The 17254-nt window shown below is 34.1% G+C and overlaps 1 protein-coding gene across 1 annotated transcript in view; it reads right to left on the bottom strand.

Moving 5' to 3' along the window:
• Positions 1–695: 695 nt before the first annotated feature.
• Positions 696–17254, bottom strand: part of LOC110096748 (MADS-box protein EJ2) — a 38680-nt gene continuing 22121 nt past the window's right edge. The window contains exons 3-8 of the mRNA XM_020822814.2: positions 4967–5028; positions 4765–4864; positions 2220–2261; positions 2053–2094; positions 1043–1182; positions 696–911 (exon numbers count right to left, since the gene is read on the bottom strand). Coding sequence (XP_020678473.1) covers positions 827–911; positions 1043–1182; positions 2053–2094; positions 2220–2261; positions 4765–4864; positions 4967–5028 — 471 coding nt within the window. The 3' untranslated portion in view covers positions 696–826. The remainder of the gene's footprint in view (positions 912–1042; positions 1183–2052; positions 2095–2219; positions 2262–4764; positions 4865–4966; positions 5029–17254) is intronic.

The raw sequence follows: 17254 nt of genomic DNA, 5'->3' as shown, positions 1-17254 counted from the left end.
CTTCATAAAAGAAAATTGTCGAAGCATATATTTTCGACTCCTAGAGCTTCGACGTCCAAAAAATAATATGAAAGTTATTGAACAGGCACGAATCTCGGCGCAAAGTCGTTGAGAAACTTCAAGAAATTAGATTCGGAAACACCTGAACTCCGATTTTAGTTGAGCTTATAGTGAAAATGAGCGTCTCGGAAATAAGAACGTTTTTTTTTTTCGGATAAAACTTCTCTTATCTCTTAATTAGATATTGTTTGGTTCTATATTGGAGTTGGTTGCTCGCTACAACATTAATATTTAATTTTATTAAACAACTATATTTAAAGGTAAGAATGATTCACCACTCTTTTTGTCCAAGCTCTTCAAAACTTAATTGGACCTAAATCCAAATGGGTTGGATCTGATCGATAGTTGGTCTGATCCTAAAGTTCCCACCCACTTAAGTTCCGTTTGGGACAACTTTTGATCATTATTTTTTTATTGAATCTAATAAATTTTTGTACTAAAAAATTATTGTAGAACAAAATAATAACAAAATTATTTCAAACGAAACATAGCTTTAGACTGCTTTTGCGGGATTCGATGTTAAAGAATCGTCCATAAGATGATAAATTCTCCATTGCTTGATTGAATCAGAGGAATTGCTAAACTTGTTTTTCTTCAGCTTAGTGCTCCTGTTCAAATAAAAAAATTAGCTTTAATCAACTTTATTTTTCCTTATTCATATTTTCTTTTTTATTTATTGCTGATGTTAAGAAAATATTCGACCAGAAGAACGAGGAGAAGTCTACATAGATTATAAATTATTATAGGGTTGCAAGTCAATAAATCATCACATCCATCCTGAAATGAAGCCATTAATGTTATGTGTGGATGATGACCTGTTCAACTGTTCATCTGTACAGATTGGACTATACCTGTAAAATTATGAAAGGTTGCAGGCAATTTATTTTAGAACTATTATAATATATGAAATAACAATTAAAATTTATATTACATGATAAAAAGTTTCAATAAAAGTATAGTGGATTTATGAGGATGAAGTTACCCAATTTTGAAGGAAGGGTTGCTACAAGGCAATGGCTGAAAGAATTTGTCTGATTGAGGCTGCTGACGTTCACAGGACCCATTGGTTTCTCCACCAGGCCAGGATAGTTCCAGGGGAATATCTGGCCCATCTTCTTGCAACTGATACAAGGAATTCAAGAACTAAGGAATAGAAGTTATGATGTTCACATGATTTGATTTTGTGGTTGGGTTTGATCAATTGGAGCCCAATGTTCTCTCATTTAGAAAACTTGAGTTAGCCCGAAAGCATTGGTTTCATGTAGTTTTGAAAAACAAAATTCAGTCCGAGATACATATTTTAAGAAGCAGTAAGAAAGTCGTCCCAAATAAAATCTTAGAGTACTATATAATCTTGTCTATAACAAAATTCAGGATTTAGAACATATTATTGGGATGTTGTGATAATCTTTTTATCAAATTTGATCAAAAGTTAAAGCATTCATGCAAGCAATTCCATTAGAACTCTTTATAAACCATATTTAAAATTTTGTCAATCCTCTTTTATAGATCGATAACTTACAGTCTCTAAGCATCATAGAAGGAGATAGTTGGGATGTTGATATAAGGATATTTATAAATCAAAAGCTTCACAACAACAAGTCTTTGTCCCCTTACGTGGGATCGGCTACATGAATCATTTTTCTCCATTATGTCATGTTAAAATTCAAATTCTCGTTTAAATATAAAAAAGAAAGATCATTTCTAATATTTTCTAACCAGGTCTATTTAGGTCTACCTCTACCTTCTTAACATCAGTCAAATCTAATACATCTACTTTTTTAACCGGATCATTGGAAGGCCGCCATTTTATAAGAAAAGCTTCATAAGAGGAAATTGATGATGTGACAATGACCAGTGAATGATGAGATGGTTTGATATAAGATGCCACATATTTTTTTCGATCTCTAATCAGTATAGTCAATTGAGATCTCTTATAGATAATAGCTGATAAATATTTTAAATCAATCAAAATGAAACTAATTACAATACCTTTCTTCTTAATGCTCTGTTGGCTTCATACAACATTTGCTCCTGCATCCATGAAAATATAGCAGGAAGATTTGATTACAAGTTACGCAAAAAGAGCAACAGATGAAAATTTTAGTTTGAGATTTATGTATGGTAGTACACAGAATATATAAGTCCAGAAAACTGACCTTTCTTTTAAGATCACAGAGCTGATCGAGCATCAATTGAGTCTGAAATATTCAAGTGTAGATTATCAAATTAAGAACCAGATTATCAAAACTAATAGAAATGCTGAAAGTAATTCTATGCATCCACTATGCCAAGCTTTATGTCATTTCCATGGAAGCATAGCCGCAATTACATCCTTCTTAAATGTATGCCAGAAATAGGTAGGGATTTTACCTATCAAGGGAATAAAATTTCATAAATATAAAGTTGCAGTGATTTGTATAGGTTCACTCAATCTTCTTGCAGCGAAAGTATTAACTTACATCTTTGATAAAAAATAAACATAATTAACATAAAGCAAAATATTAGGATCGCACATATAAATATGATAAATAAAAATTAAAAGTTAAAACCACCATTGAGACTGTAAATTTGGACGGATATTTATTGACCTCTCTTTCGGATTCATTTCAAATCAGCCCAAATAAAACGTTGGATGAATTGGAATTGATTTGGATCAGCCCCTGCTTGGGCCACATTAAATCTGGTTTGACTCTAAACGCCTCAAGCTCCTCTCAAATCAAGTTGGATTATGTTAAGATCACTCGATTATTTGGATAAAAAATGAAAATTTATTGGGATGCCTTATATGTAAACTTGGAAAGAAAGCAAATGCCTTATACGGGAGATCCGTTCGGTACCGTTTGGTACTGAGCACAGTACACTTTTGGAGTGATGTGGTGCATTTTTATTAGTCTCTGCATGTCCGGACTCTGCACAAAATAATTTGTCTGTGGATAAATTTTGCTATAGATGTGTCCATGATGATGATGAGACTTTGCTATAAATATATCTATTTATTATACACTTGCATAAATTTATATTCAAATACATTGGTGTAAATGGATAGATATAATTTTTTTTTCGGATGATAGGTGGATGCTTTTTTTACTTCGATGGAACGGAATCAAGTTTGGGTCATTGAACTAGGCTGGGATGTGAGGTAGATATGAGAGAGCTAGTTCAAGATAAATCAAGCTGATAAATTGAGTTTAAGCACTAATGCGAACATATTCTAATATCTCATAAATGTGAAGCTTTTAAGTTTATTTCAAGAGTTGAGGTTATTCCGTTTATCATATCTTGTATTATCAAGGAGTACCTCTTTTCAAATTCTAATTGTGATATTAAAATGGATGCTAACATTGTCGATTTTTTTTGGTGGAAATAAAAATGCCGGATGCTCATCTAAGGATCATAATCAAGAGTTACAATATTCGAAGGATAAAAAGGTAAATATACGAATGAAATGACATCTTTGACATCTCATTCAATCGAAACTTTTGACCAAAATGATTTTTCCATGCTACAGTGGAAGATATGGACATATGGTAGACCGTTATTCTATGGTAAAAGAGCTAAAAGGAATAGTTAAGAAAGGGCCTAGAGTTTAGTTTTTGTGAGCTTGGCAGAGTCACCATGAATATATGGGACTGTTCCGGTTTCTTCCATGAATGTTTATCATATAATAACTGCTTGGATTCGTTCAGAAAGGTCCTAGGGTTTAGTTTTTTTTTTTGTATTATTATAATAATTGCTTGGATAAGAGCATTCTTCTCAAGTTTTATAACAAATAGGCTGGCTCATGAGCCACTCAAATTCATAGAATTAAACTCAAGCTCGAGCTTGAACTCGATTAATGAATCAAGATGAAGCTCAAGTCCATGAAGATTTGAGCTCGGCATGACCTATTTACTGTTATAGATGAGTAAACACAACAATGACGAAACAAACAAGAAAGTAAAAGCAACGGAAAAATAAAGGACACAAGGACTTAACACAGAAAAAATCCAAAATAGGAAAAAAAAAAAAACTACGAAACCCCACACCACACAAAGAAATCCACTATGAAAATAGGTAGAATAAGTTCGGATCTCTCTTCTCTCTTGCTCTCTCCTTGCTTCTCTTCTCAGTTCTCACAAGTATCATTCTTAATGTCTAACCTAACAAGAAATACAAGAGAAAGCTAGTTACAAACACCAAGGGACGCAAACATTGAGAAAAATGAGAAAGAAAACCGTCTAGTCCGTCTCGTAGAGTTGCGGGGCCAGTTTGGGGCGCTGGGACGCTCAAGCCTCTGTCTGATGATGCTGCAGCGCTCAAACTCGCACTGCTCTCTGCTCTCTGCTCTCTGTTCTCTGTCGTTAAGCATTGGGGCGCTCGAAAACACAACGTTGGGGCTCTCGGAAACATAGCGTCGGGCGCTCGGTTACAAAACGCCGGGGAGTTGTACGGAAAAAAAAAAATTTAGTTTGCAAAGTGCATCTGAACCCAAGCACGGAGTAAACCCCCTGCGCCCCCTAGCAAGCACGACAAATTTGAGGTCCGATGCAATAGAACAACCCGATTGATTAACTCAATCTGATTCCACACATAACATTTACACCCATATGTATGAACAGCCTAGGTGGTTTTCTCTTGGCTACATCAAGATGATATCAGTTTTGTAAACTCCAAGTTCATCAAACAAAACAAAATAAAACCTTTTCTGCAATGATTTATTACCTTTATTGACCTGATCTGTTTCAGAGACATTTCTATTTGGAGCTCTAGTTGGTCTAATTCCCTGCTGCTTAGCTCAATTAGATCCTCTCCCATAAGATTCCTGTTGAGGCATGAATATTGCATTTTAATATACAAAATACAGCCGAAAGAATCCATTTATTAGTTCAAAATTACGTAGAAACTATAATTTCCAAGTAGTTACCTTTGAGACCGTTGTAGATATTCCACTTTTGATTTCAGCTTCAAATACTCCTGATAATTGTTCTGCTTCGATATGAAGAAACAAATTCCAAGTCAAAACTAGTTGAATTAGAGATTGCAAAACGAGTCTGACCTGTTAAAGCTGCCCAACCAAGTTGCATTTAAATGGCTGTTTGATAACTAAAACAGCCTAAACTGGAGAAGTAAAATTGATGTTAGAGTATCTTTTATTCTCTTTATTTGGGCATTCTACTCGATAATCTACTGGATGCAGTAGATTTTCTTCTGCCTTAGCTCTTTTTTTTTTCTCGAACTATAGATGATTATGGTTACCACAGCTCTTTTTTGGGATATACTTTTGCTGTTTTTCTGGCATCAATTTTTTGAACAGGGTCTATGATTTTTGCCCTTCCAATGCTCTTGCAACCAGGTGGCAACTCTGTCATTCTACCTAGATTTCGAACAGATACGTGAGACCTCCTGTGGCAGCCATTTTCAGTGATTTCAATACTTCTGTGGCAGTTTTTCTTGGTCAAACTGAGCCCTGTTTTACTGTTTCATATAAAGTTTTCCTTTTATAGCTTATTGTAATGTTCTCTCTTCTTTTTGTATGCGACGAAGGCTTTATAATAATTCATCCTATGTAACTTTTGATTCATTAATGAATGCTATATATGGCCGTCAATTAAAAAAAAAAAGATGTAAATTGTATCAGGAAGGACTTCAAAATATTTGAATACGAGTTGAATACTTTTTATGGTATCTTGAATTACACTAACTTTAATGTAAATCTATTTATTTTGAACCCCTTTTTAATAGATTTTATACCAAATTTTTTTTACATAATTTTTTTCCCACCAACCATATTTCATAGTCTGACAACCTTGGTAAGGACAAGGCATGAGGTTCAAGTATTTTATTGAAAATCTAAGTTCTAGTTGGTGACACGGTGTAATAAAAAGACTTAATTTTTATAGCATAGAAAGTGGCTAAGGTTTTATTTGTGATAGCTTTCTTATTATTTTCTAAAACAACTTTTCAGCATAAATTTTTAACTAATTTATTTTACTAAAAAGTTGCTTTAGAAAGCAATAAGAAAAATGTTCCAAATGAAATATGAATCAACTTTTGACCACTATTATTTTATTGCAATCAAAAAAATTTTGTATTAAAAAATTAATTTAAAAAATAGTAAAATAACTTTTCCAAATGAAACCAAAGTAAGATACTGAGAAGATCCATTGCTTGGGAAATGAGCTCTACTAGGGTTTCTTGATCGCGCCGTCTCCTTTGTCGTTGTGTTCTTCTCTGGGCTTCTCAGGGAAGTTTCCTGCCCTAATTTTTTTCGTTTCTGTTGGTTTTCTATTTTTATGGAGGGTGAACGGCTTCTGGATCCTATTTTTTGACAGGAAATCCTTCTTCTCGGTCTTTTCGCGAGGCTTTAGTGGGTTCCTCTTCTTTTCCTAATCTTAAGATTTCTTCTTTTCGGGGGTTGCCTTCGCTTTGGATTTCGGATGAGGAGGTTCTAGCTCTTGCAGCTCCCTTTGAGTTTGTGCTAGTTGGTAAATTTCCTACCCATAGACCTTCGCTTGAAGCGATTCACAATTTTTTTTTTCAATCTCAAACTTAATGGTGTCTTCTGGGTCACTGTTTTTAACCATGAGCATGTTCTTATCAAGCTTGGGAATGATATGGATTACTGCCGTGTTTTTTCCCATCGCTCCTATTTTGTGAACAACTGTTTCATGAAAATTTTCAAATGGTCCCCTACATTTGATGTTGATATTGAATCTCCTTCTATCCCAAATTGGATTTCTTTTCCTAGTCTGAGACCGCACCTCTTTTCCCCGAGGATTCTACAGGGGCTTGGTTCCATGTTCGGTAGACCCCTTAAAATTGATCAGGATACTTCCTTTGGGAAGCGGCCGTCGGCTCGCGTGCTGGTGGAACTAGATGTAACCAAGGTGTATCCTGATAAGATTTGGGTTGGCTCCGAGGGCTTAGGCTATATATAATCGGTTGTGATGGACCCTTTTCTATCCTACTGCTCTCACTGTAAATCTTTGGGTCACTCAAAGCTTGAATGCCCTCTTCTCCATCCCCCGTCCAATCATGTGGTTATTTCTCCTATTACTGAGGTGGCTCAAGCTAGTATGGTTAGCGATTTACCAGTTACCTTGCCTCCTGTGACTCATGCGGTTTTGATTAATGATATTGTTGGTTTAGCCATGAATAATGATAATGTTGGTTTAGCTGATGCTATTTGTGCTCGTGTTCTGCTTGTGCCTTTTCGGGATGAATTTGTTTGCTCTAAGCTTGTGGTGACAGTCTTTGGTTCAGGCTGTTGGGGCATCCCCTGTTTTGGATGATTCGAAAGCTGGTTTTGTTTGTCCCACCGTGTCTAATGTCAGTGCTCTGGGCGGTCTTAATCCTGTTCTATCCCCTGCTAGTTCTGGGGATTCAGTGGATTCTGGTGAGGTGGTGGGTGTTGTTTCTCCTGTATTTATGTCTCATTTGTCAGACTCTGGTGTTGTCTTGGCATCCCGTAAATGTGCAAGTGAAACTGGTGGTGGTATTAACTCCACAATTCCTTTGTCTTGTGTGGGTACTGTGTCTGCCCCGTGTATTTTGGCTGAGGTTATTTCTCCTGCTTTGCCGGCTGTTGAACGTTTTTCCTCACCCTTTGTCTCTAACCCTGTGACGCCTACTATTCATGTGCCTGGACCTTTTGTTGATGTTTCTGTTAATTTAATTTCATCAGACGCATTGGTTTCTCAAGTGAGTGTCAATTCGGGGGAGAGTGTGAGATTGCAAATTGAATGGATTCAATGTTCGTCAGATTCCTCTTCGGAGGTTAGTGGAGATGAAGAATCTGTGGATGAATTTGTAGTGCAGCATGACCGACCTGTTGTGCCTGTTTCCCATCGTGGGAGGGGTAGACGTGGTAGGGGTCCGAGATGATTTTCATTGGTCTCTCTTCTTTGGGTTGCTGCTTTTCTTGGTAGCTGTTATGAGTAATTTTTTTGTGGCGGTTGCTATTTTGCTGGAGCTTTGTTTAAATTTCGTGGATGCGGTTATTGGCTTATGGGCTCACTTTTCTGAAGCCACGGCTCGTGGCAACCTTTGGTAGTGCGTGTCTTGCTTGTTTGGTCCTTGGTGCGTTTCTGCTCTCACTCCAAATTGGATGGCCCGCACCTGGCTTCGGAATAGTTGGAAGCATCTGCCAAATGCTGAGCCTAATGGGTTGTAAACCCCCCTTGTTTTGGTATCTTTGTAGTTTTCTTTTCTCGCCCCTTCTTTAAGTATGTTGTAACCCTTTTTTTGTTGCAATATATTATGGTTTAAAAAATAAAAATAAAACATCAGTGTCGGCATAATCAGTCTCATGATAAAAAATTGGGCCATTTTGAATATTTTTTCCATTACCCGCTTATTCTTACAATTGGTGTTAATTTAAAGTCAACTAAAAATTTTAAAACAACTACTTAGGCTCCCTCCTTCTGGCATTCCATTTTGCTCCTCACCGTTAGCAGTCATAATTATATTGAAATTTTGAAGCTCAAAATTGAAATTGATTTTTTTTTCCGCTCGATAGTGGCTCCCTTGAAATTAGTTTAATTCAAATCAAAATAAACAATATATGATATATTCAGAAGTACATGTTATATTTTTAACACATATTTAATCTTAATTATATTAAACATTACTAGTACACATGTAAACGTCATCTATATGTAAATATAATAATAATAATAATAATAATAATAATAATAATAATAATAATAATAATAATAATAATAATAATAATAATAATAATAATAATAATAATAATAATAATAATAATAATAATAATATATGTAAATATAATAATAATAATAATAATAATAATAATAATAATCAATGATCTTGTATAAAAAATTTTCAGGTAAGTGTTTTGAAGTAATATTGAATTAAAAATATATGAAATTAAATTGAGGATTATCCACTTTGGTTTTAACAAATTTATAGTAGAATAGAATGTCTCGATAAAATAAACAAAATAATATCAAAGATGGTCTAATGATCCGATCCAAATATAAATGAGCCCAAATCAAGTATATTAAGTATGATTAAAAATTTCATGATATTAATTGAAAGACCAAACCCTCCAAATCTTTCAAGTTTATAGTTAAATCAAGTAGCTCGATGAGATGAATCCAATAAGCTCAAGATTATTTAATTTTGGGTCTTAAAGATGCACAAATGTTGAATAAATGATATATAATCAAAGTTTAATATAAATCATTCGATAGAGTGCCATGAAATTTTCATTGAATTTATTAAAATACCACTCATTTAATTCTATAAATGTACCTCCATTCCCCATATGGAAGGGGCCTAGACTAGAGATTGGAGAGAGCTTGGGGATCTAAATAACTCTTGAACTCTACTCGATGTTCAACACAGACAATCACTACCAACCACATAGTTGATGACTATTATTGCCTACTCATCATCTTGTGATCATCATTGCTAGGTTATTAGTGTTTCACCTTGAGATCTAATGAAAGAGTTGAATGCATAAATCTATAATCTAACTAATCCACCACCAAAATTAACTAGAGCTATCCATGGTATTTCATTTCATCCAAAACATAAATACAATGATCCAACTCAAGAGTAATATATATATCAAAATAATCAAAATTAGATTACAAAAGGATACCTTGACTATCCTGCTCCAAAAAGGAAACTTGACTCTACTTTTCTTACTCTGTTGGGCCCTTTCTTTCTCCTAAAATGTTAGAAAATATTATAGATTGAGCATACTTAGTAGACTTCTTTTTCTTGCCTATCATAGATATCAATGTCCAATTAAAATAACTAAAATAAATTAATTAATACTCAATATTTTGTAAAACATAACTAGAGTGTTGGAAGAACAAAGTTTTCTAGAATTATCAATGTAACTGATTTCAAGGTTACTACTTACACATTTGTAATTACTTTCACATAATTGTCAAAAATGTCATGGATCACTCGTCATCAAAGTTTCACTTGCACTTGTCTTTCCCATTTCATCAGAGTTCATACGGAGGCTCAACAATTTTCATATCAAGCTCAGAGTATTATTTAAACCTAATTTAATATATTATCAGAAGACCTAAATCAACCTTGCTTTTTCATCCTCGTGAATTCTCTATCACGTAACGATTTGATATCATTAGTGAGAACTATTCCTAACATACTACATAAACTTTTTAATTAATGGATGATAATCAATACCTCTATCAAGGATAGCACAATCTAGTTAGTGGAGGTTGCTACCCAAGCCTCACCTTGGAGGATCATCTGCATATAATAAAGAACTTCAATATCAAATTCTTCAATTAGGGGTGTAAGTGAGTCAAGCCGACTCGTGGCCTGGCTCGATAAATGGCTCGTGAGCCAAGCTAGCTTGAGCTAGGCCCGACTCGAGCCAGCTCGATTAAAAAATATTAATATAAAATATACTTAAAAGTATATTCGAATTCATGATTTAAAATATAAAGTTGTTAAAAATATTTAAAAATTATATTCCAATTTCTTATATTAAGTAATTCTTTAGTATTATTTTTATAATTTCTTTTTCTTTTTACCATTTTATTATAATAATTGTTTAAATCATAATTATTTTTTCTCTTTCATAATAAATGAGGGCTCGTGACCCGGCTCGAACTTGTAGAATAAAGCTTGAGCTCAAACTCAATTAATTAATCAAGCTCAAGCAAGAGGTGAATCGAGCTCAACTCGACTCGTTTACACCGCTACATTCAACTCTTAGGGGAGGCGGTATAACAAAGAACATCATTGCAATACGATGAGGTTCTCTCACCACAAAACCAATAACACGTTGGTGCTAATCATTTGATGCCGCACAAACAATACCTCGTTATCATCATGTTAAATCACCCCATCCACCATAGTTTTATCATGTTCTCTAGGAGACTGTTAATATAAACCATCATACCTGAATTGCTTGGTCGACTTGTAATCCTCCACTTGCTATGAAGACCTAAATCAACCTTAGTTAATTGATGCCCCTTATGATATTATAAGAGAAGAGTTGCAATGTCTTGTTTAAGAGAACTTTACTTTGAGGGACAAGTACCAACATACTCCTCGACATAGCTTTCATGAATTTTCACTATTAATTGATGTAATTCTTTAACATCTTATTCTAGTGGGATTCAAATTACCCTCTATTGATTCTTATGACAGGACTTTTGATCTCTACAAGCATATTGACAAATGAAAACTATAGGATCATCATGCATTTTTAACAAGCCTGTGATTCAGATTATTGTTAGATAAGTGACAAGCTTACACTTGATTTAACTCTCTCTCTCTCTTATAAAAATATTTATACTTTTGCTGATTTAATAAAGTTTTTCAACAAGTAATTTATTGTGAATTGGAAGATCATAAAGGTCTCTTCATAAAATTATGGAATTATTCAAAATAAATAAGAGATCATTACAGAGTAGCCTGAAATATTCACTTTTAAGGCACATTAAATTTTGAGAGTGGATCCGAAGTTATTTTGAGGTGCTTTTCTTGGTGGTCTTAGCCCTTGACCTTTCTACCCCTCACTAATGTGAAAGATAATGGGCTTGTACATTGATCTTATTCATCTAGTATAAGCACAAATTATTAATTAATGATGATATAGTGCTCATAGGAAGCAATTTGGATGCTATCTAGCAAACTTAAAAATTCATAGCGAGAAATTAATTGGTCTCCTAAATGAAAAAAGAAGGAACAATTAAGATATCAAAAACATCCTTCTCACCAATTTCAATATGAGCCATTCAATTGCATTCAATTAAATAGATTTGGGAAAACAATCAAATGGAGATCTAAAATTATAAATACCTAAAGTGGCTAAAACCACTAAAAACTCTAAATGATGGATATCAATCTCTATACTATTATTTACACCATTCTAAGAGATATTCAAGAAAAAAATTTTAAATTGATGGAAGGGATTTAATATAATTAATTAAGAACACATGGGTTATTATTTACTAGAATAACTTATTGATAGTTATCCTTAAAATAAAAGAGATTAGAAGGACATAATAAGAAAATCATTGAAATTATTAACACAAGTGCTATCACAACTTATTTGGCCTAATATATTAAAATTTTCATCACTAAAATAACCTAAAGAGGTTAAATTTTACATAATATCTTTAGAATTTTTTAAGAAATTTAAATTATAAAATTTTTATTAGAGTTAAAAGTTTATTTTGCAAGTAAGTTTCAATTTGATTTTTCAATTTTTTTTTCTAAATAGAATTGCTTCTAACAAAAATCCCTAAAGGTAAGCCCATAAAGTAGTCTCAATGGAATATTAGTAGTGGATATAGTCCTCACTATAAACACACAATAAAGGTAAGTGGTAGATAGGGTCTCCACTCATAATGCCTAAAAGGCATGTTCATGAAGTAGCCTTAATGGGAAGCTAGTAAGGATATAGTCCTCACTAAGAAAAAATTATGAAACCAAGTAGTTAATAAGGTCTATCTTTACGCATCCAAAAATCATGAAAACCCAAAAGCCTTAATAAATGCATATTTATTTGATCCTCCAAAAAAAATCAAAAAGAAAAAAAAAAAAAAACTTTAGAGATACATGTTTCTCCAATTATCCAAAAACATCATAAGGTGAGGTAGGATCTACAGGATCTTTATGGTAAAGCCAATAATTTGATTGGTGTCTCTCTCAGGTGTGGTTGAAGGATTATTTGGGTGGTGATAAAATCAATATTTAGGATTTGAACATATTTGATGCTAAAACTTCTAGGCCATCAAATGAAAATTTTCTTTTAAAAGAAAATGAGGAGAAACTCCATATCAAAACCTTAGGATATTTGAGAATAAAAGGTGATGTTCTTTTGAATTTTGGATCAATGATTAAGACATTACATAATTTTTAATCTAGTTATTTAATTTTTAATCTAGTTATTCACAATAAGAAATTAGATCTCTATATTGAGATTTTGGCTAGGATATCTAAAGGTTCTAAGTAAATTGAGGCTTTGAAAGGTAGTAAAAGATGTGAGGAAATATTTAGGAGAGTTTTGAAGAATTTTGATGTATTTTGGGATTACAGGAAGTTAGGCTCAAGGCTATATAGAGGATATGAAAATTATTTTGGGAAAGTGGAGTAAGAGTGAGAGAATATAACTAAGAAGTCACAAAAAACTTAGGGGATCAACCACTAAGTTTCATCGGAGAGTAGAGTAGCCACCAAACCTTCCACATAAAATCTACAAAAGAAAAATAATTTTTATTCAATGAATTAAAAATATAAAGTTATATCATATTTATAAGCCTTTTTGAAGCCTAGGTAATTTTGAAAAGCTATGGAAGCCAAAAACACACTATTACATTAATTGACGACTTATCTTGATACAAAAAAATAAAATTACATAAAAAATTAGAATGTTTATATAGGACAAATAGGATGATCTTAAAATCAAGCAATTTATAAAGATTTTTATCTTCTTAACTAGTATTTCTCACCTGCCCATTAATGAACCCTAATTTAAGCCTCTTAATTGGTCTCCCTTAATTTTAAAATTATTATGGGTCATCCATTAGCTTGCATGAAGAGTTTGTTAGATCGGTCCACTGGACCGGTCCAGGCGGGACTGGCTTACGGGAGAAACAGCGATGCTCTTCCGCCTCTAGCGGATGCCGCGATTCCATGGGAGCATTTTAGGAAGGAATTTTGAGGAAGTTTAGGAGGGAAATTGAATGTAGGGATTTTTTAGAGATTTCTTTTTGATTTGTATGCATTAAATACTTTATTTTCCTAGGGTTAGGGCATCTTGAATTTGGCTGAAATTTTAGATCTTTTAGATTTAGGTTTTCTTTGGGCTCTAGCGGCGTCTAGAGATTTGAGAGAGATTGATCCTCCTCTCGAATTGAGGATCAAGTGTATCTTGCTATTTTCCGTGTTCCTTTCATCAAATAATACAAATTATTTACTGTTTTTGTGATTATGTGTAGACTTTGTGAAGAATTCTCGCTGTTTTTCGAAGACTGATAGGAAATACTTGAGAACTTCAACTGTTTCCTATCAGAGTTGTACATAATGAATGGCTCAAATTTTGATGTAGAGCCTTATTTAGTAACTTTGACGTTATTTTTTATCTTGGTGATGCATCATATATTTAAAACTCTCATAATATATATGTTTTCTAATTCTTCAAAAACTTTATAAAGTTAAAAATCTCAAAAGGTTTATATTTTTTTATTCTCTAAAAATTACATAAAACTAAATGCTTAAAATATATAAGCTTTTAAGTTATAAGAAAATCTTAACAAGTTAAAAGTCTCAAAAGATATAAGTTTATTTCATTCTCCAAAAAAACTTAGAGAACTAAAAGCCTCATAAAATATACAATTTATCTTTATATAAAAAATATATATTGACTCTTATTGAAAGTTTCTCTATTTATTTAAAAATTACAAAAGGCTTAAGCCTTAAAAGATATAAGATTTCTATTCATAAAATATATCAAAATGTTTAAGTCTTATATATATATATATAAGTAACACACATAAATATTGGATATACATTATGTCAACACACTTTCTAGTGCCATCATAAAGAATTTCTCCAAATCTTCTACAATCTTTAAAATCTTCAAAATTTTGTATCAGTTTTTTAATGGGTAGTTTTTCTAATCTTTGAAATTTCTAAAATAATACTTATGCCTCAACGGCAACACATCTCAACTTATTTTAATGACATCAAGGTCACCACTAGTGCACACGCCCTGCCCTCTGCGCGCGTCCGCCCGCCTGCGCGCCCTGCGTCCCCTCGCCTGCGCCAGCTCGCTTCCCGTGTCGGGTCAGGTCAACCCGACAACCTGACAGGTCGGGTCCAGGTCCGTGTTTTCGACCCGTTTGCCTACCCTGGTCGGATTAGTGTCGACCCGATTGAACCCGGGTCAGTTCCGGGTTCGACCCGAACCCTACCTGTGACCCAAAATTGACACCCCTAATATTGACACCAAACGCGGATATCAAACTAGAAGTCAAACTCCATTTTTGATAATACATAAAATGAAAATATACATTTATATTAAATTGGATTACATATTAATTAAAAATCTTTTAAATGAAGAAAACAATCAAATACTTTTATCACATTGTCATGCTAAGGAAAACTTATTACGTGTCGTGTTCGGTGCCCAATGCACAATGCATTGGATGTCGTAGCGCATCTGGATTGGCCTTTGAACGCATTTGGAATCCGCATAGAATAATCTAGGTGGTTTGGTCACATGCTAAGAGGATGTTAGGTGGATGAGTGACTTTAGTACTCTTGGAGAGAGGATATGAAAAAAAACATATACGTGAAATGTTAGAGTATCTCTAGTGGAAGATAAGATTAGAGAGAGTACCCTTAGATGGTTTGGTCACACAAAATGACAGCCTTCTGATGATCCGGTTAGAAAAGTAGATGTATCAGATTTGACTTATTTTAAGAAAGTTAGAGGTAGACCAAAAAAGACTTGGTTAGAAAATATTAGAAATTTCCTTTCTTTATTAGATTTAAATGGGAATTTGACTCTTAAGCAGACACAATAAAGAAAAAAGATTCATGTAATTGACCCCACATAGTGGGATAAAGGCTTGATAACAATGTCAATGTTGTCTTAGCATTGTCATGCTAAGAATATATGGCTGCATCAACCATTATCTATTGTAGGGGTGTCAATTAATAACTTGACTCGAAAACCCGACTCTAATCCGACCTGAAAAATCCAAGTTTGGGTCAACACATTTAACAAACGTGTTGGGTTCGGGTTTCCATTTTTCGATACGTTTGAAAAATTAGTTCAGGTCCGGGTTAACCCGATAACCCTAATTTGACTCGAAATTGACTTGAGTCTCATTTCCAGTTGACCCATGCCACAAGTCCAGTCGCACTTAGTGAGGTCCCGCCAGGTCGCCCTCGCGCAGTCTTGTACCCTTATACACAACGCACCCGCAGCACCCTCGTCGGCCTCATGTGGTCCCTCCAGGCCTCCCTTAGCTCTTGTTCATGATGTGTAGTCCCGTACCCACGCACTCGCCCCACTCTAGTGACCTCACTTAGTCTATCTAGGCTGGCTTTGCTCACAGTCGCACAGCTTGCGCTCGACACTTGCAGCACGAGATCTTGCACTCGTTTGAAAATCAGGTTGGATCAACTCAGTAACTTGGTGGGTCGGGTCCGGGTCTAGATTTTTTACCCTTTTACAAAAGAAGGTGTGGCTTGAGTCAGCTAAATTGAACCCGTGTCAATTCCAAATTCGACACTAACCCGACCCAAATACCTATTTTGATAACCCTAATCTCTTGTATGAGTTTCAATAAATTTTGACAATGATTACCCCCTATTCGGGAGAAAATTGAAGCTTTAAAATATAAATTTTTTTTTTGTTTTTTTTCATATCTCAATCCTTCTAAACAAAGATAATTAAACCTCTTTAACAGGAAGACTTGAGCTCCCGTGCATGGATTGCAAAATTTGGGTGTCACTCATAGCTCTGCGCCTCTGCCTATAAAAGCTAGTTCATTACTCTTAGTAAAGACACATTGGAGACAGTAAGGGAAAACATAAACACCCACAAAGGATATTATTTAATATCTTTTAAGATATAGAACCAAGATCTATAAATGTGAAAATTTTCCCGTAACTTCACTTATGAAGGGCAATTTATTACTTTTAGTGGAGAAGTACTGAAGCTTGTTAGGATAATACAATCTGCCTACACATGTGGTGTTTAATATTATTTATTTATTTATTTTCAAAGGAATTTTTTGCCGGTAATCAACAAATATTCATCGGAAAAACACAGTTTGATATACACGCCAATCCTCCCTCCTATCCAAGTCGACCCGCACAAACCCGCTAACACGCCAAAACCCACAACCCGCTATCACGTAACCCATGCATGTTTTTTTTGTTTAACTTTTATAAAGCAAAATAAAGTCCACAGAAGCGATGTTGGACAAAACATGGTTTTGATAATGCTTGCCAATAGGGCTGCAAACGAACCGAGCCGAGTCGAGTATGTGAGTGTTCATGTTTGTGTTCATTTAATATCAGCTTAGTGTTCAAGTTTGTTTATTTAAGAATCGAGTATTTAAAATATTGTTCAAGTTTGTTTGTTTAGTTAATTAAATGATTACAAATGAGCTTTAATCGAACCGAACAACGAGTAGCTCGTCGAACGTTTGGTTCGCTTGCAGCCTTACTTGCC

The sequence above is a fragment of the Dendrobium catenatum genome, unplaced genomic scaffold (genome assembly GCF_001605985.2).
Source record: "Dendrobium catenatum unplaced genomic scaffold, ASM160598v2 fragScaff_scaffold_1023, whole genome shotgun sequence".
NCBI classification, from domain to species: domain Eukaryota; kingdom Viridiplantae; phylum Streptophyta; class Magnoliopsida; order Asparagales; family Orchidaceae; genus Dendrobium; species Dendrobium catenatum.
Note: the sequence above shows the minus strand (reverse complement) of the source record. Positions and strands in the feature narration are given on the sequence as shown.